The 19585-nt window shown below is 26.9% G+C and overlaps 4 protein-coding genes across 4 annotated transcripts; 2 read left to right on the top strand and 2 right to left on the bottom strand.

Moving 5' to 3' along the window:
* Window positions 1-623: 623 nt before the first annotated feature.
* LOC132925223 (uncharacterized) lies at window positions 624-2309 on the bottom strand. The gene is made up of 5 exons (XM_060989635.1): window positions 1708-2309; window positions 1439-1612; window positions 1233-1365; window positions 967-1147; window positions 624-872 (listed from the first exon to the last, which is right to left on the bottom strand). Exons 1-5 carry the CDS (start codon window positions 1868-1870, stop codon window positions 624-626), a joined length of 900 nt encoding a protein of 299 aa, XP_060845618.1. The 5' UTR covers window positions 1871-2309.
* Window positions 2310-8545: 6236 nt separating this feature from the next.
* LOC132924452 (complex I intermediate-associated protein 30, mitochondrial) lies at window positions 8546-12655 on the bottom strand. The gene is made up of 4 exons (XM_060988781.1): window positions 12157-12655; window positions 11790-12007; window positions 11522-11707; window positions 8546-8944 (listed from the first exon to the last, which is right to left on the bottom strand). Exons 1-4 carry the CDS (start codon window positions 12452-12454, stop codon window positions 8717-8719), a joined length of 930 nt encoding a protein of 309 aa, XP_060844764.1. The 5' UTR covers window positions 12455-12655; the 3' UTR covers window positions 8546-8716.
* A 144-nt stretch (window positions 12656-12799) lies between these two features.
* On the top strand, window positions 12800-15923 carry LOC132924453 (cx9C motif-containing protein 4). The gene is made up of 3 exons (XM_060988782.1): window positions 12800-13013; window positions 15078-15214; window positions 15689-15923. Exons 1-3 carry the CDS (start codon window positions 12956-12958, stop codon window positions 15740-15742), a joined length of 249 nt encoding a protein of 82 aa, XP_060844765.1. The 5' UTR covers window positions 12800-12955; the 3' UTR covers window positions 15743-15923.
* Window positions 15924-16177: 254 nt separating this feature from the next.
* Window positions 16178-17564, top strand: LOC132924451 (GPI mannosyltransferase 1). The gene has a single exon (XM_060988780.1). It carries the CDS (start codon window positions 16327-16329, stop codon window positions 17512-17514), a length of 1188 nt encoding a protein of 395 aa, XP_060844763.1. The 5' UTR covers window positions 16178-16326; the 3' UTR covers window positions 17515-17564.
* Window positions 17565-19585: the final 2021 nt, after the last annotated feature.

The following is a 19585-nucleotide window of genomic DNA, read 5'->3' as shown; positions in this document are numbered from 1 at the left end:
ATGTTCCGTCAATTTAGTACTAGGTTTGTTTAGAATTAAATTATCATCAGTGGTACTTCTTGTATTTTCCTATTGGGGTGTTTTAAATTAGATTTATTTTTATGTATTTCTATTATCGACATTGTATCATACAATTGAACAAGTGAGAAAACCTTAAGAATTTTAAATAAGTTATCTGTGTTATAGTTGCTATCATATTATTTTAGCATAATTCTAACTAGAATTCTCACATTTAGCTACGTTACTTTAAAAATTAGAGTGAATAAACCTATTATAAAAATTGATGATAAGAACATTATCTGTATTTGTATGTTGGATTTTTTTTACAATTATTCAGTTTTTAAGTGAGTTCTGAGCATTTTTAATTTACACTATAACTTGCTAAAAAATTTAATATTAATATAGATTGCACTACTGCTAGGTAAATTATTCTAATTATTTATTTATTATTAAATATTATTAAATATATACATACATTTGGTACAGTAAAAATTAATTTTGTAGTAAAAAAATTATTATTTCTTTCTAATGAAACTTCTATTTAAAAATTGTTTTCAAAGAACCATTAAGTTTGTTAAATAGAGGTTTGATTGTAGTTAAAATAAAAAGTTTTTCATAAAAATTTACGGCATAATAATCAATTTTTCTATTCTTTCTATCATAAACTTAGCTGTATCATAGGTAAAACCAAAATATTCTAGTACTTTGAATGTATTTTTCATCCAGTTAGTTTTGATTTGATTTTTGAGATCGTTAGATATGTTATCCATTATTCTTCTGTGGCTATATATTAACTGCATGAATATATAGTATTGCGCATGATTTTGAATCTTTTCCATAACAATGAATGCGTCTTGGTGCAACATCTGTATCTAATATGATTAAGTAAAATTATTAAACTTAAATATTTAAATTAGGATATTTTTCTGTATGTGTGTGTGTGTGTGTATATGTAAATCAACTTACTATGGCCTCATCTATGGGAGTTAAATTATCAGCAAGTGTATCCATCATTAAAATTCCCAAAACACAGAACTCTAAATTATGTTGATATGAAAATGATGCTGCACGTGATACCCAATCAAACATTCTAGTATGCGAGTTATGCACCTCTTTATACTCTTTAAAAATTTCTCTAAGAGTAGATCTATTTTTAGGAGTAATAAAAGATATAAAATTTAAATATATTATACATAAAATAAATTTAACATCCAAATACTATGCTTACTTACCCTTTGTGTAAGTTTTCACTATGTCCCGTAATCAATTGATCGCATGCAGGTATATTATTCTTTTTGATTTCATTATTATTAACACTGTTAGCAGTAGAAGTTATTTCTTCATTAACTGCAGACGTACAAGGATCTTTGATTGAAAAAATAAACTTAATTAGCCTATATTTTGCCTATAATAATACTTCAATAAGCAATAAACTAACCTTGACTTGTATCATACAAGTCTGTGTTTTCAAATTCATTCAAAGCTGTCACACAAATGTCATCATCCGAGCAAAAATTATCAATATGTTGTTCAGCTGGGATATGGGGAATATTAACTTGAGGAGTTGCCTCAACATTGTTGGATTTTCTATGTGCAGGGGCGTAAACAATGCCTATTTAATAAATAAAAATAAATAGAATTTTAAATTTAAAATTAATAAATTAAAACAATACCTAAATTATGTTAAATTAAATAATATGAACATACTATGGACTTTCATTATATGTCGTGACAACATAAACTGGGTCTTGAACGTTGCAATACATTTATCGCACTGGTAGCTGTGGCAGACTCTATCGTGTACTTTAAAATGCTTAATTAAATTTTGTTTGCGTGTAAACGTAACTGTACACTTTGGACATTTAAACATTTTTAAAATGGTTTAAGTAGTATGGTATAAAAAAAAAAAAATAGGTATACACGAGAACAGTAGAGACGGAACTACGAAAGGGACGCGATATCTGTTTACCAGCACTAGATCATTTGGATCGATAATAATAAGTCAATAATAACAATAACAAAACAGGTACTTGTCAATGGACGACTGGACACTGGAAACGCACTAACCAATATGGCGATCTGGCATCGGCACGTTTGTCTAATCCACGATTTAAAATAGTGTGGTTGCCCGACGACCAATGATAAGAACGTTTTAAACCAAATTCAATAACTAAAAGAACTGGAATATTGTACACTAGCGCTTGCGAAATGATGTGTACCGATCATGATTTAAGAATAGTAGCCCGCCAGCACGGTATTTGAGCTTGTAGGCTATAGCCACTATTACATTCAAGCGCTAGTAGTGCATTTTCCAGCTGTTTTTAATAGTGATTTCGGTAGACACTTTATAATGATTCGTCGGGCAACCGTACTAAAAAATCTTAAATCGTGGTCTAATCCATAGACCTATAATATTATAATATAATAATAATAATATTATATATATATATATGTATATTATATTATAATCAGACGTTTTTCGTTTTGAGACATTTTTCGGCGTTGGTACCAATGTGGTTGTCATCATGGACTAAAATGTTATTGTCAAATTTTGCCATGCGCACAATTCGTGTAATATTTTCCATCATTTTGGGAAACACTTGAAATTGTCCGATGCACGAACATTACCGCCGCCGGGCGCCGACAAAAACCAACCGATCGTTTTAACCGTTACAAATGCAAGAACCAGCTAGTGTGACAAGATGTACGTACCGTTTCTCCTTTCATAGAATCGGTACGGTCGAGAGTTCGAGATACAGGAGATACTATCTATACTCAATGCTATTATAATTCCCGCCGATATTATTAAATCTTTTGTCCATTATCTGTTTAGGGCCAGTTGTGTACGTCTCCGATTAAACTCCGATTACGCTTAATCACTGATAACAGATATTTTAGCCGGGCTAATTCGGCCGATTAAACTGTAATCTTTTTAATTTAACTTTAATCGGAGACGGTACAGCTGGCCCTTAGTGTTTACCTACAATACCTATCTATCTATATGATATAAATGTTTCATGAAAACGTTACGTGTTCGTGCGATAATATTTTTCATACTTATTTTAGCATCAAAATACTGAAAAAAAACAACTTAATAATGATTGAAAATTAAATTAAAAATAAATTAGCTTAAACTACATTAAATTGTAGCCGTTATTATACCTATACATTTAAAATAGTACCTATATGTGTGTCTATGTCACCAGGCACGTATACGAAAAAAAATTTCGGGGGGCGTGGAGGTTTACAAAATTTAGCAATACGAATTGTGTCGTAACATAATATAACAATTTTTTCCTCGTTACTCGAAATTATTTCGGAGGGGGGGTGAGCCCCAAACTCCCTCTGTATACATGCCTATAAGTCACAATAATTATGATATTATATATATGCCTATAATATACTATACGATGGTTTTAATACATACTGGAAATATACATATTAGAAAATTATAAATCAACGCTATATTTTTATTGTTTATTGTAATGTTTGTTTTTTTTTTAACTTCCTAACTTTCTTGGTAAACAGTAACAAGTCTGCGGAAAAAAAGTCCGAACAAAAAATAATTTAAAAAAAATATTATTAATTAGGTATGTACGACATTAATTCTTGTATAATTATTATTTCTTCTTTTACTTTTTCAACAATGCCAGTATGTATATCACCAGCATGATAAAGTGCTACATCTAAGCTCGGATTCTTTAAACCTGTATATATAAATATATTTTAATATTTATAAATTAATTACATTACAAAATGTCATTGTAAATAGTTATATTTTCCTCTAATGGTAGTTAATGTACCAGAAATTTTTCCGATGACTTGGAAACATTTCCATCTGAATCTGATGCTGTTTGTAACTTTGTAAGTTTATGATGGATTGTATATATGCAAATCCACCATAAATAATTTTTTTTACCATTTTTTTTATTAATTTTATACCATCCGTTATTATATAAGTATTACTTTTATTTTTTAACACTACTATGGCTTATGACTACAGACTACAGTATTAGTATAATAGTATACTATACATCGACTATATCGTAATTCGTAAGTACTAGATATAAGTACCTATTATTAATGTCATTTGTTAGTTTTATATGGAAATACTCATAGTATATTAAGATGTTCAATATATATTATTAATTCCTCTAAACAGTCGAAACCGAGATTTTTAATTTGTTAATCTTTTATTTTTTTGAAGTTCTGCAATCTTAAACATAATTGATTGTATAGCATATAGGAATAGGTAATTAAAAGTTATAGGATTTGTATATTTTTTCTATGAGTGTAATACTTCTGCAACGTACAGTCCTTTTCAAAAATCAAAATTTCAATCAATATTGTAGGAATTTATTATAGGCGCTCTTTGTATTTTATGTATACATATAATATTTCAATTAATTTATTTAGTTACCAATAATTTATCTATGAATGTGTATATCTATTAAACATTATCATAAATATTTTCTTTATTTTTTTTTTATTCCATCGTCGAAAATCGAATTACTGAAACTATCTGTTTGCTAAAAAATATGTATAAATATATAGTTTTTAATCACTAATTAGCAATATTTACATTTAGGCATAATTGAGATAATTTAATATTTAGAAAATATTGGAAAAATGGCATTCTTCAACTATGGTAAGTACTAAGTTCTACAATTCAAGTGTTATGAAATTAAAGTAAGCACAAACAAATTAATATAGGAATGTAAAATAGCATGCATATATAAGAACAAATAAACGCGATAGTTTGAATGAGTGGTTATAACACAATAAATTCCGCAAATTTGCGGAATCGTGTAGATTTTAATAACCATATTGATATACATACACGGTTCTGCAAATGCCATATTTTATACGAATATATACGATTCCGCATAATTTTAAATGCAATGTTTTCATACAATTGATTGCTCTTATTATAAATTGTAATTTTAAAAAATTAAAGTTTTTCTTTTATTTTAGTTGGTTTATCAGTAAAAAGTACAAATTCTTGAAATCTGAATCATGATTATGGCTGCCAGCGACGTTGCAAATAAGAATTTTTTCAGGTGCAGAAAAAATGAGAGCCGTAGATACAATTTTTATTAATTGAATACCTCCATTTCAGAACACCGTATTTCTTACGATGCCCAACAAATCTGTACTTATATAAATATACTAATGGCTAATGCTATTAATGCTAATTATTTTCCCCACTCTGAACTAATTAACTTTATGTCTGCATAGGCGTGCGCAGACTTTAATTTCTGGCCGAGCCTGGAAGAATTAGTGCCCCTAATTTTTTTTGACACATTAACATACTAGGTACATATACATTTTAATTGTAATAATTGTTAATTTAAAATTGTATACTATGTATATACCTATAATCAAGTTGTATGTACAATGAGCATACAACATTAATGTGCTAGACATAAGTACTTGTATATTTTTTAAGTTAAAAATAGAATTACAAATTATATTAATACATACCTAATGCATGTTTTTTTGAAATTTTACTATGCCCCTAAAAAGATTCCAGTCGAGCCGGGGTACATCCAGCTCGCCCCGTGCGCACGCCTATGTATGTTTGTACATGTGAACCGATCATTTTTAAAAAAGAACTCAATATGAAGTCAATATGGAGATAACGTAACCGTAATTGCCATTTATCTAATACTTTATCTGTAAAATTCAATTGATGGACTTTTGAAAATTGGTATTTGAATAGGTATTTGATAATGTTGATGTCATACGAAAAAAACGAGTTGTAAACTAAATGTATACTAAAATCATGTTTTCTAAAAGTTTTATTTTCATCGTTTAAAGCACAAAAATGTTATGTTATATATTATTAATATATATTTTGTAATCGAAATGGCAACGTTGTATTCAAAATTATGCGGAATCGTTCTTCACCGGAATGATTGATGACCTATGATTGATTCTTTATCAACATTCAACTGTATTGATTCAGCACAACTACTACATAAAATTAATCAACTCCTTTCTCTAAAACCAAATTAAAAGTCAACCAATGTCCGATTACTCCGATTACTAAAATTAAAAAAGTATATTATAATTTAATAGTATATGGTTATGGTTTTAGAAGGTACTGCATCGTCTGCATCTATACCTAATAATAATATAAATTCTACTTACATTTTATTTTTAATGTGACTTTTCAACGTTTGAGCAAATGGTTACCCATTTTAATTTTTAACAATGTAGGTACGTGGTACAAATGTACAATAACATGATAGGTAGGTACTTTATTTTTTTTTATTTCCCATGACCAATATTAAATTGTATATAAGTTTAATTTTTATTTTATTATCTACGTATTATTATTATAGCTATACATTATATTATAAACGCGTAGGTAATATAAACACAGTGTGAAAATAAATATGATAGTTTAAAATAATACTCAAAAGTAATGATAAATAATTCGAAAATTTTAATATGACACAGTAGGTACAATAATTGTAAAGTTTAGATTATTTCAGCGGAAATACAGAATAATATTCTACCTGACTCCTGTCATAATAAATTTAATATTAATTACCTACGTATTTATATTTTATATAGTATTATTTCATTTTCTGATAAATAATAATAAATACACTATGTTGTTGTCAGATTATTATAATGGAAACACAGAATAAATAATTTAATTTTATGATAGAACCTGGAACCTCAACGATGCTATTTTTATTAATACGTATGGCGTTTTGATCACGGTAATAAATTAGGAGCCGTGGTTTTGGTATAAGAGAATAGATTAGAGAAGTGCACAACCAATAATGTTGGAATCTACACCGCTAGGAGCATCACTAGTCGATTAAAAAGCAAAATGTTGCCTTGTTAAAACAAAGTCACTGAATGAAAATAAAACGCTCAGAAGTGATTTGAGAGCAAAAACACCTATTATGAAAATGAAAGAGAATAATATATATGAGGGCACCTTGAGCCTCAGAGCTTTTTTCGTTGTTACTAATACAATAGTCAATTAGTCAATATATCGTTTATTAGAAAACAATTTTTTTAGAATTTTTATTCAACTGTAACTTTTTAGGAAATTAATTTTTCAAAATAAGACTCCGAGGTACTTTCAAAAATATTGGTCTCTTTCATTTTTATAATTGGTGTTTTAGCTCTCAAGTCACTTCTGAACGATTTATTATCAATAAAAGTGAGCGTGTTTTTGTAACTGAAAAAATCCCGAGAGGTGTCCTCTTATAAATGCTTTTACGAGAAACAAAATGTGAGTTAATAAATAATATTCTAAATCGTTAAAATTATTTTTTGATTATTTCTTAAACAATACATACTTAAGATTTATTAAATATTTTCATGTTATAGAAAATAAAATAATTGTAGTATATTATATTATAAAATTATATAGTTTTTTAACCTTTGTGTGTCTTTACACTCATATTCATATACTACACCAAGTATATAGGTTTGTCTGATTAGAACCAATTTTAATACATACATATATTTTAATAATTTTGACTGAAAATTTGAATATATTTTATCATTAGGTTTTGATGAAAAATTAAAAACGCTTTATCTTATAGTATAAATAATACACATATGTGCTGCTGCCATTGAAATAATAAATTATAATATTTATTATTTCAATTACCCATTATTACTTAACAGAAAACTCAATAAAAATGTTAAAGAAAAGTATTGTTCTACAATTGTATTGTAAACTCTTAGTTATATTAATCTAGTAAGCTAAATATTTCGGAGTTGCCCGATTGTGGCCCAAATTCAGGTAGTCGTATTTTATTCCAAATATAAGTATCCCGATTGCATCCAAACATATATTGGTTCACAAAATAGCTTACAATTAATAAAATAAAGTTAATATTTAAAATTTTTAAATACTGTATTGGAACTATTTGAAGGTATTTGTATTTGAGATTATAATATATGAAATACAATTAATATGTCAACAAATAGTAATATAATTATAGTGTTAGAGGTAGATTTTTAACTCATTATTTTTTAAAAATTAAAATTAGATATTTTCAAATTGTTTAATTTTGTTATCTGGGTTTGTATAAATTTTTTTTATTAATTTGTTTGTATTAGTTGTCTCCTGAAAAGTCTCCAAAAATTGAAATGTACTTGGATAATGCATTTAATTTCAAATGGAAACTTTCACATGCATCGTTGTCAAATACATACTGGAACTATAAGTAGCCCATATTTTAGGAGGAAAAGCAGAATCATCATCAATATAAGTGTCTACTAAAATTTAGTAACTAAATAACCACAAAATGTTTGTTTGTTTAAGGTTGTATAGAAGTTAAATCTAGGGCAGCACCAAATTACCATGCTGAGTATTGGTGATAATGCGAATTGTGTATAATTGATAGTTATATTTATGTCAAAATACGTATTTCCTACCTATTATGTATGATCCGCAATCGGGATAGGTAAAAAGGTAAAATGGTTACTTTGGGCTACAATTGGGCGACGTCCAAATATTTAATAAGCTTTTAGAGTTAGACAAACTATGCTTTTCTGATGTTTCAAATGCATTTTAATAAAAATATATTTCATATAGTTATCATCTCACTTGTAATTAAAAAAAAAACTAAAATGTAACCATTTATAAGTTTAAATTTCAACTACTGTGTAACAAGATTGTTTACATAAACATAAATATTAAATAATCTATAAACTAATATTATAACAAGTTATGCATTTATGTTCCAACAATGAAATTTTGTTTAATTTCATACATTTCATACGCAGTCTCTTCATGATGGGCAGGATCAAAATCAGCGCCTATATAATCCAATTCTAATTGAAAAGGGCCATCAGCTTTATCTGATACAGTAATACCAAAATGAGTAATTCTATATAATGGCAATGGTGCTTGTTTATCTTGTATCCGTCCTTTGCTGGCAAAAAAGAATTTTGAAAATGGTATCTAAAAAATAAATAAATAATAAATTATTATGCAATCCTGCATTATTATTATTTAATCTATATAGTAGTTGAATACTGAATAGAAAATTTATATATAGAAAACTATAACGGACAAATTATACAATCCATAATTTACAAACATAACTTTAGTTATATTACATATTAGTTAATTTTCATCAATTTGTTCTCAAATCAAAATTAATTAAAAGTATTAATACAAATTGTAGCAATACATGAAATTTAAAATAAAAATCAATAAAACAACCAATTTCAGATGTTTAAAATTTGTAATATTTTTATAATATAATACAGAGATGTTTATCTAAAGAGGAAAACAATATGATTCAATTTAGTAATCAAACCAAAAATTTAGTTTAGAAGACATAATCAGGGTAAAGTGATGGTTGAATCTAGAATTATAACTTCTAATATAACATTTAAGTCAAAATGCTTATTTTTTTATTTTATTTAAATAATATTCCTATGGAGAGCCGCATAAAGACAAGTCTATAAATTTATTAACTATTTTCAATTTTAATCATTCTATCAAGTTTTAAGAGAGCGTCACACCCGCATGAGTTGTCTCTGTCTTACAAGTACGTAATATAGCAAATTTAGACGTTTAGCTCCGTCAGTTTAAAAATTAGAGTTAATCAACCTATTATGAAACTTGATGGTAAGAAAATATTATCTGTGTTTGTATGTTGGTTTTTTACGGTAGTTAAATTTATTAGCAAGTTATGCATATATAACATAGCGTAAATTAAAAATGCTCATAACTCACTTAAAAACTTAATAATTGTAAAAAACTAACAAACAAACACAGATAATGTTCTTACGATCAAGTTTCATAAAAGGTCGATTCACTCAAATTTTTAAACTAACGGAGCTAAATGTGATCTGCTGAGCATAAATTTGCTATGTTACGTACTTGTAAGACGAAGACAACACATACGGGAGTTAATAGGTCTGTAAAATAAATGCAGTGTTGTATAAAACAATTGTTATCTAATTTTAACCAAAATTACTGGATAAATTATATAATTTATTTAACAAAACCAAATAAAAACTTAATTATGCTTATTAATTTCTACTCTAATTATTATCATATTATTAACCTATCTGTAGATAGTTACTGAACCGAAATTGGACCTTCAAGCTGCAATGTACATGTCCAGTAACGACAATTTACAGAGCCATTAATGCACTAACAGCTCTGCAAATTGAAAAAACGTTCAAGCATCCTTAATAACATAAATCATAGTTCCCAACTATTGAAATATTATTAAGAGCTTAAATTGGCTAGATCTTAAAGTATAATCTTTTATCAGAGAAATTGAACAATTTCCTACAAACCCTTTAAACACAATATACAAATTAACAACTTTAGATCAACAAATTAATTTATAAAAAATGTTTAGAGACTAATGTTTGTATAATTATTTAATATTAAAAGTATAATTAAGCCTTAAACAAATTTAAAGCAATTTAGATATTTTTGTTAATAATGGCACCTAAAAATAAAATGCTAGAACAGAGGAACAGATGAGATAGTTTTATTGAAAACTTATTTTCAGAACACATTAACAAATTTTGGTCATTCAGCCTAATTAGAAATAATCAGAATAAGTTAAAATCTTTGCATCAACAAATTTATAAAATATTATTATATGGTATTATAATGACCTCAGGTGCTCGCACTACACTTGTAATGACTTCTCTGCAAACGCTGGTCGGTCGTACATTGAGTTGAGGAGCTGAGGATTGGTGAAATGAAGTGAACAGTGGTAGGTTAATAAGTTTATTGTTTATTTAAATATAAAAATATAAGTGTTTGATATACTTTTAATAAAATTTGTGGACAAAGTGAAATAACTCTGCCCAAGAAATTAATTAAATTAATACTTTGGATTTGGACTCAGATAGCAAGTGGTGATGTTAGAGCGCAGCCCAACGACTCAACTAAGTCCGGTAATTTGAGATGTAACACTAATTCTAATTGCACAGCATATCAAGACCTGTATATATATTATATACTAAGTCTCGGCTGGACGAATGCATGGTAAAATATAGAGGTGGTGGATCAAAGAAGCTGAAAATGCATTGGAAATATTATTTTTAATAATATAACTATTATTGTGCTATGATATTATATGAATTCGTAAAAATAAAATGTCAACTAATTCGTAAGCAACACACTTATGTCAACTCATAGCAAACTAGTAATAAAATTATAATATTAATATCATAGTAATAGTAAAGCGACTTCGTTGGTTTAATACAGTATTATTATTCTCTAAGTTAAATAAAAGTATTTATTCATAAAATACCATTTTTTTCATTTCACCATCTTGATATAACAACAAAATGAATACTGATTATCATTAGTAACAAATAAACGACTATAGGTACTCAATTTACAAACAATAAAATGAATCATAAACTTTACAATTCTTCACAATTCAATTGATTTATATTATAGAGACTAAATTAAAAACATGTTTAACATGTACTTTAAAATTAACTTAGTAAAAATGTAGATTACCTATTTGTTAATTGAATTATTATTATTACTTACTCTTGTGGTTTGCCAATATGGCCCCCCTCGAGTGTAAAGCACAAATGTAAATACATCATTCCACATAATATCAAACTGTCCAGACACATGTATGTTTATTAAATAACTTCGTCCATCGCCTCTTAAACGTAAATTAAGATGTGTATAAGGACTCCAGTCCAAAAAACTATCACGTTGAAAAGATTTCTGAAAATGGTTTTAAATATGAACATAACATAATTGTTGACTAATTAAAAAAAAATATATAATATAATATGTAAAATTTTACCGAAACTCGTTTTGTTATCATATTACAATAACCAGAATTTTGAATCCTTCCATCCTTTGGGACTCTTGAACATAGGTTTCCATGAAAGAGCCCATAACCCTGATGGCTTATTTTTAATTCACAATTACTAAAACCTTCAGCATGATCACTATCACTAGTGACAATCCAATGATCCAAGGAAGATTCTTCGTAAAATCTCCAAAACACATCCACTTCACCTGAAACATTAAAAATTATATTATATTCTAATATAGTAAAAAAGTTGGTTTTTGTGACAAGGACTAATATATATTTTTTTTGGTATTTTAATTAATATAAGAAACAATTATATCACTGTCAAAAATTGTTCAATTAACAGTATGGGTACCTGCTCTATAATCGAATATGGGGTCACTGATCAAAACTTCTTTTATTTCTTTTTTCCATAATTTGATTTCTTTTTTGAGCTGTTTCAGGCCCAGGCGAATTCTCTCGGTGCGCGACTCAGCGATCTCAAACCCAGTGTCGTAGCCGCTCCGCTTATCATTTTCATGGAACTCAAAGGTCGCGCACGACGTATGCACCCTTCGCCGACGTGTCCAATCTGTCATAGCCGTGTGGGCACCAAACGGATCTTTCCAACGGTTCCGGGATAACCCTAAGGTTAATATTTTGACGCGCTGCATCGTAGTCAATCACTGGACATAGAAATCGATTTACGGTGTCCACGGTGCAAAATGCCCGAGTTTCGATTGCCGGGTACACAATAGAACGCTAAGTACCCAGTAGGACGAACGTCTCATCAAGTTTTCAAAATTAATTGTAACTTGTAACAAACGAACAAATTATTGGTCTCACATCGTTCGTAATTCTTATCATTTCCTTACGGCATTCGGCACGACGTACAATTGATAGTGTTATCGGTTCGACTTTTACCGTAATGATCGAATTACAGATTTATACCATTAACCATGGTTGATTCTCGTCAGTCGTGATAACCCGCCAACATACGTTCGCTACTTTGCTCCACTCACCAACACCAAGTCGTCCGTAGTTCGTGCGTGATAATAAAGTGATTAGCGACCGACAGCCGGTGACACAATATTGTGTTTTCCATTCGTATGCGAACTATAGACAATTATACAGTTTTTATTTCCTCCCGTTCCGAAGTTAATAATTCATAATTTATGCCTAAACCGGATCCCTGTAAGAAGTTAGCTTGCGCTATTCAAAAATGTCTATCTGGTAAGTACAATGTCTATATTATTGTATAGTATACAAATACTGCCTATTATAAAGTCACATTTACGACGAGAATCATGACTCGCCCTCGTGCGTTTTTTCACATTCAGATTTTACACTTGAAATAATACGTACGCCCTCGTATTTCAAAATCTGTACAGCGATGGCCTTTAAACAATTACAAAAACGTAAATAGGTTTTTAAATACGAATTGAGGTTTAAAAGAACTTATCTTTAGGGGCGGCTGCTGTAGGTCATACGTTTTGCACGGATATAATTAATATATTTATTAGCAGAGTATAACAGTCTAAAATTCTGTCTTCAATTTTTTTTTTACTTAAATACCTACAAGTATTAATACTAAAAAATATAAATAAAACTAATGTACTTTGTGTTGAATTTATGAAATAATTTCACAATATTTTATAATATATTATTAAACTATGATTTTATAATTTAAGAATTACTTAAAAAAGTTAGTATACATTAATGTTAACTGATAAGTTTGATAAACAAAATTATTTTAATAAAACTTCAAAGCGTATAATTAAATGATGAAAGACTAATAAAATATTTTCATTCTTTCGACTGAAAAATGATAATCATTTACTTTACTTATAAAAACATCACAACAGATATTTAACTGATGAACACTAAAAAAAATAGTATGGAAATTGCTCACTCTGCCTGAACACTTAATCCATCACTACTTATATGCTTTTTATATTAGAAACCAGCGAGGACTTATTGACTTATTAATAATAAACACATAACATTTATAAATGTCTAAACATACTAGTTTAAACTATTATGAGTAGTTGTGGATTTTAAATGAATCATTTATCTTTATGTTTACATAAAGAAAAATCCATCGACCTAAAACTATTTCATTGTCATTAAAAATGATTATTTATAGGTTTAAACCAATTAGAATAAATTGACATTTAAAATGTTTTATGTGATACCCGAGTTAATTTTATATTGAAATATTGAACAAAACTCATTACAATGTTAGGTACTGATAATTTTATCATCTTTGATTTGATTATTTAATTAGTCTTGAATGTAACTAAAGCTTAGTATATCCAACAACAATTAAAATCACTCGACTTTATAATTTCTGTTTCCTCTTAATGTAAAATAAGTTGATTTTATTTTTATCTTGATTACTTTCTTTAAGTTTTTTTTTATTGATCTTGAAATTTTTATAATTTTTGCTTTGACAACTATATGGCCATTAGCATTACCTTAATGTATATAAATATATATATATTTACATTTTAATGATCACTTATTAAAATCAATTATTGATAGAAAATAAAATAAAAGATTATAATTAGATAGTTTAATACAGTTTTGAGGTAGTGTTTGGATATATATGTATATTATAATTATTAGATGTAATTTATATTATATTTAATATTTTTATTGTTTTAAAGAATTCTAGTGTGTTGATTTGTTGTCTGGGTTTGGACCTAGACTTGTCCCAATAAGGTGGCTTTTATTGAGTTCCTTTCTTTGTTTTACATACTGTTTGCATTCCTTAACAATATGTTTGATTGTGAGTATGGAGCCGTATGGTTGACATGTTAGTCGATTGCATTTTACCATCAGATTTCCGTGTGTCATTCTTGGGTGTCCTATTCTGACTCGATTCAGTTTTTTTTTTCTTTTGAGGTACTGATATTAGGGTTTATTTTTATCATAATTTGTTCAGAATACAAACGTAAAATCTATGTTTATTAATATATTATAATAATATTACTCATGTAAATAAATAAAAAAAATTATTTACAAATACAATTGTTGGTAATAGTTAATTGTTATTAAACTTATGATAAATATTGATGATACAGAGGAAGTAATTACTAATTAAACATGTTAAAATATAACTTCAATTAATTTTTTATTGAAAATAATTAACAACATTTAAAGCAATTTAATTACTTTTATGTTCGATTTATTTATCATAACTCATAAGAATATAACATAATGTCATAATGTAACTATATTAAAAAAAAAAATGAATTTAAATAATAATATTTAATCACATTATTTTTGTTTTAGAGAATGATTTTCAAGAGTCTCGTTGTACAAAACATATAAACAATCTATTAGAGTGTTGTAAAAAATATCACGAATTTTCACTAGTGTGTTCTGGTATGAAACCTAAAGCAGTAACTGAAGAAAACCAAAATATTAAGGTAAAAAAATACTAAAATATATTATTTACTAATTCTTTACTTTTATACATTTCCAGATTCTAATCATTAATTTCATTAGAAATTATTATCTTTAAAAGTATATTGAAAATATAATAGTTTACTTAACCTTTTGACAAACACAATGATATTTACATGTTTTTTTTTAATGTCAGCAAGGAGGGTATAAATGTATAATACATGAATATGTTTTTTACTACCTGTATTTTTTCTTTATTTTATAAGCCAATATAATATTTATCATATACACTTATTCAAGACGTGTTCATCATTGTTCGGAAATACTCAAATATATAAAAAAAACTCCTGTGCCTCTTGAGTATTTTTAATTTGCTCCTCGAAGAATTAAAGATGAAATACATTTTCCTTGCATAAATTATAATAATTTATTATAATTTTTAAATATTTAAAATTATTTTTTTTATCTGTATATAAACAGGAATAATATGTCAGCAGATCAGCCAAATCATCAACAATTTTATCAACAATTTTCTGATAGAAAGAAATTAAAAGATTTACCATTCTACAGACGACACCCTAGAATATTTGCAGTTACTGGAAGTGCAATTGGTTTTTTGATCTTATTTAGTAAAGGATTTTATGATATTTTTAAACCAAATACTGCAGAAGATATAAAAAGAAAATTAGTTATTGAAAAAATCAAACAATTAAATCTTCAAAAAGATCTTGAGTAAGTTATGATAATTTATTTGGTAATTATTTTAATAGTTACTTTCCTTTGATAGAAATATATGCTATTATTCTAAATTTAAACTAAGACAAATTAATGATAACTTAATACAAATTAATATTTTTTTCATTACAGATCAAGAGAAGTTGGAACGACAAAGTAATGGATGCAGTTAATAAAGCGAAATCACGCTTTAAAAGATATCCTGAGCTTTTACTAAAATGTCGAGTCGAAGGTTTAGAATATGCTGCGTGTATTATACAAAATGAAAAAGATTTAAAACCTAACTCTTGTAAAACCCAATTTATGAAATTTAGGGAGTGTTTGACTTCAAATGCACTGAAGCATAGTACAAGAATTTAGATGTGAATTTAAATTAGTTGTAATTATTAGATAAAATAATATGTATTTCATTTGGCATACAGCGTTAGCTTTTTTTATTAGAATATTTATGATTCTTTTCTCGCAATGGTATGACAATGATGATACAGGTGTTCATTATACCGACATTGACTACAAAATATTCACAGATGCAGCTCAGCATATGTGGGAAGGTGACTCTCCATATATGAGACCAACATACAGATATACTCCATTAATAGCTATGTTACTTATACCAAATATTTTACTACACAATTGTTGGGGAAAGTTATTATTTTCAGCATTTGATTTGGCAATTGCTGTTGTTATACGTAAATTAGTTTCTAAATCCCATCCTGGTCTTAGTAATGTCTGTGCATATTTATGGTTATACAATCCTTTAAGTATTGTGATTTCAACTCGTGGAAATGCCGATTCTATATCTTGTTTTCTTGTTCTTATAACTTTGCTTGCTCATATTGAAAATTGTTATATACTATCTGCAATTTGTTTTGCAATATCTGTGCATGTACGGATCTATCCCATTATTTATTGTTTAGTATATTATTTGTCCATTGATGGTGAAAATAATTATACATCATATTCTAAAATGATTCTTAGTCGACTTTTACCTACTCGCAAAAAAATATTATTTGTTGTCGTATTTATTTTATCATTAATTGTATTAACTTTGCCTTGGTATTACTTTTACGGACAACAGTTTTTAGATGAAGCATTCTTATACCATAGTCGTCGTTTAGATGTGCGTCATAATTTTTCTGTTTACTTTTATTTTAATTATTTATTATCGAGTTTCAATCAAACTTCAATAATATACAGTATAGTAACAAAACTTCCGACATTAATTCTTTTAGTGTCCACATCATTCAAATTTTCCTTTACTAAAGACTTACCTTTCTGTTTGTTTTGTTTATCTTTTATTATGGTAGCATTTAACACCGTCATGACTTCTCAATATTTTGTTTGGTTTGTGTCATTTTTACCAATATGTTATCCGTTTATTAACCTGACATATATTGAAATTATAAATCTGGTCATGATTTGGGTAGTACCTCAAATTGGGTGGCTTACTTCTGCCTATTGCCTAGAGTTCTTAGGTGTTAATACATTTCAACTAATTTGGGTTGAATCACTTATGTTCTTTTTGTCCAATGTTAAAGTTTTATCGATAATGATTGATTATTATAAATGTAACAAGTTAAAAAAATAAATTGTAAAATAATTATTTTCATTGAATATAAACATATTTTATTACTATAAGTTTGGAATTTTTGAATTAATTTTCCTTATAATTACAAGGCTAAAAATGTTTAATAATTTTAATTATTACAAAAATAAATCACTATTTTGAATCAAATAATTGTAATTTAATCCATCCCATCATATAATATAATATAGTGCTCTACTGATATATTTTTATTTTTTTTTTTGTGTGTGTGATTTCATACAGGAAATATAAAGTAAGATAAAATATAGATTAAACGATCAATGTTTTATTGAATGTTCTTGTGCAAATTCTATTTTTCTTTTATAGATGAATTATCAGTAAGGCAAAATAAGTCAAGCTTATCTTCTAAATTTGTTTTTGAAAGCTGTAAGATAGCAAGAATAATTATTTAAAAAAAAAGTAATGCTAATTGCAATTAACACATGCATGACATTTATTTAAAATTCTACTAAAGCATATAGTTTAAAAAGTTGAGTATTCAAATATGAATATCGGCACATCATGGTTTAAGATATAGAATAAATATTTTATTATTTATTTTACTAGAATAGTACATTTTGACTTTAATAGATAAAAAAAGAAGCTTTTTAAAATTAGTTAAAAAGTTATACACCTATACAATAACAAACCAAATAAAAACTGAAAATATAAATATTTTGTGGTTGTATATCACATATTCTCATAAAATAATGTAATAGATATTTACTAAGTATTTCTATTTTTTTCATGTTATCTTATGGTTTTGGCCTATTAGGTACTATTAAAGTCTAAATTAACATGAAACAATTTTAGGATGCTAAGCATAGAAATGTTAGACATTTAGCCTATAATATTATCATATCTTCTCTTCTTATTTTTCAACTAAAATTAGGATACAAAATATTAAGTAAATAATATATAACATAAAATCACTTAATTGACATACTTAAATATAGTTATCGGCGTAACTAGGATTTAATAGTTACAGTGGCTACTATAGTCCTAGAAAACCAAAGTTAAAAATAACTTAAAGGCTAACTGAGGCTAAAAAGTAAAACCATATAGTGGGCTAAATATAAATATAGGGGGACTAAACCTTTGACTAGGTACATACAAATAATATGCATTTCAATAAATGAATTGATTGAATATAAAAAAGTAATAATTTATAATTGCAATTCAAAATAATATTTTTAATATTTATTATTAATTAAAAAAAAAAAAAACTTAAATCATTGATTACATTATGTTTTAAAAATATTCAATGACCTCCAATATTTGTAACACAGAGTTGAAGTTTTGGCCCCAGGCTTTCTTGCCATTTCTCAATGTCTCAGCCACTGTTGGAAGAAACAGTATTTTTTTTTTTTTTAAATAATACGAAACAAATGTTTTATTCATTTAAAACATTGTTTTTAAATGGTTATCAATGTTTCAAGTGTAATATACTCAAAGTAAATTATAAAGTAACATCATTCTTAGATTATCTACACCGGGGTTGTATAAGCTGTGATCTACAAATAAAATGTATATTTCATAGAAAATATTACAATACAATTTGCATTTTTTTTAAATGTTTTAAACAAATACAAAACTATTTATTTAAGACAATTTGTTTAAAACACATTCCAATTTTGGTCTCGGGTATGATATTTTGTTCAATATTATGAAAAAGATCATTAGCGGTTCAATCATAATAATAAATATGATTGATACACAAGATTTCTTAATAACTTCATAAAAAAATGAATTGGTGTTAGGTCAGAGGACCTAGGTGGCAAAGTACTCAATTTCTTGTATCCATCCATTTTCACAGCAAGACCTCATCAAGCTAACTTCTCACAACATTAGAATTGTGAGCTGGTGCACCATCTTGCATACAAATTAGGTATATTCTTCTTTTATTAATTAATTGAAAAGTTATTGGCCAAATACATATTGATTTGAATAAAAAAAATTAAATTATGTTCTCTATCCAAATTCAGTTCTGACTTCTAAACATTTAAAATATATTACTGGATTTTAGCAGTCTTGTAAGTACTCGAGTTAGAAATACTTAAATACATAGGTATTT

The sequence above is a fragment of the Rhopalosiphum padi genome, chromosome 3, assembly GCF_020882245.1.
Source record: "Rhopalosiphum padi isolate XX-2018 chromosome 3, ASM2088224v1, whole genome shotgun sequence".
NCBI lineage: Eukaryota > Metazoa > Arthropoda > Insecta > Hemiptera > Aphididae > Rhopalosiphum > Rhopalosiphum padi.
Note: the sequence above shows the minus strand (reverse complement) of the source record. Positions and strands in the feature narration are given on the sequence as shown.

What these genes read in the sequence shown, in the direction of transcription:
- LOC132925223 (XM_060989635.1), bottom strand. Translation starts at nt 1,870, where the DNA reads ATGTTTAAATGTCCAAAGTGTACAGTTACGTTTACACGCAAACAAAAT. An exon ending in ACATATAATGAAAGTCCATA is followed by an intron (nt 1,613 to 1,707) that starts GTATGTTCATAT and finishes TTTATTAAATAG; the next exon opens with GCATTGTTTACGCCCCTGCA. An exon ending in CTCCCATAGATGAGGCCATA is followed by an intron (nt 873 to 966) that starts GTAAGTTGATTT and finishes TAATCATATTAG; the next exon opens with ATACAGATGTTGCACCAAGA.
- LOC132924452 (XM_060988781.1), bottom strand. Translation starts at nt 12,454, where the DNA reads ATGCAGCGCGTCAAAATATTAACCTTAGGGTTATCCCGGAACCGTTGG. An exon ending in CATATTCGATTATAGAGCAG is followed by an intron (nt 12,008 to 12,156) that starts GTACCCATACTG and finishes TTAATGTTTCAG; the next exon opens with GTGAAGTGGATGTGTTTTGG. An exon ending in CATATTGGCAAACCACAAGA is followed by an intron (nt 8,945 to 11,521) that starts GTAAGTAATAAT and finishes TTTATTTTTTAG; the next exon opens with ATACCATTTTCAAAATTCTT.
- LOC132924453 (XM_060988782.1), top strand. Translation starts at nt 12,956, where the DNA reads ATGCCTAAACCGGATCCCTGTAAGAAGTTAGCTTGCGCTATTCAAAAA. An exon ending in TATTCAAAAATGTCTATCTG is followed by an intron (nt 13,014 to 15,077) that starts GTAAGTACAATG and finishes TTTTTGTTTTAG; the next exon opens with AGAATGATTTTCAAGAGTCT. An exon ending in AAGAAAACCAAAATATTAAG is followed by an intron (nt 15,215 to 15,688) that starts GTAAAAAAATAC and finishes ATATGTCAGCAG; the next exon opens with ATCAGCCAAATCATCAACAA.
- LOC132924451 (XM_060988780.1), top strand. Translation starts at nt 16,327, where the DNA reads ATGTATTTCATTTGGCATACAGCGTTAGCTTTTTTTATTAGAATATTT.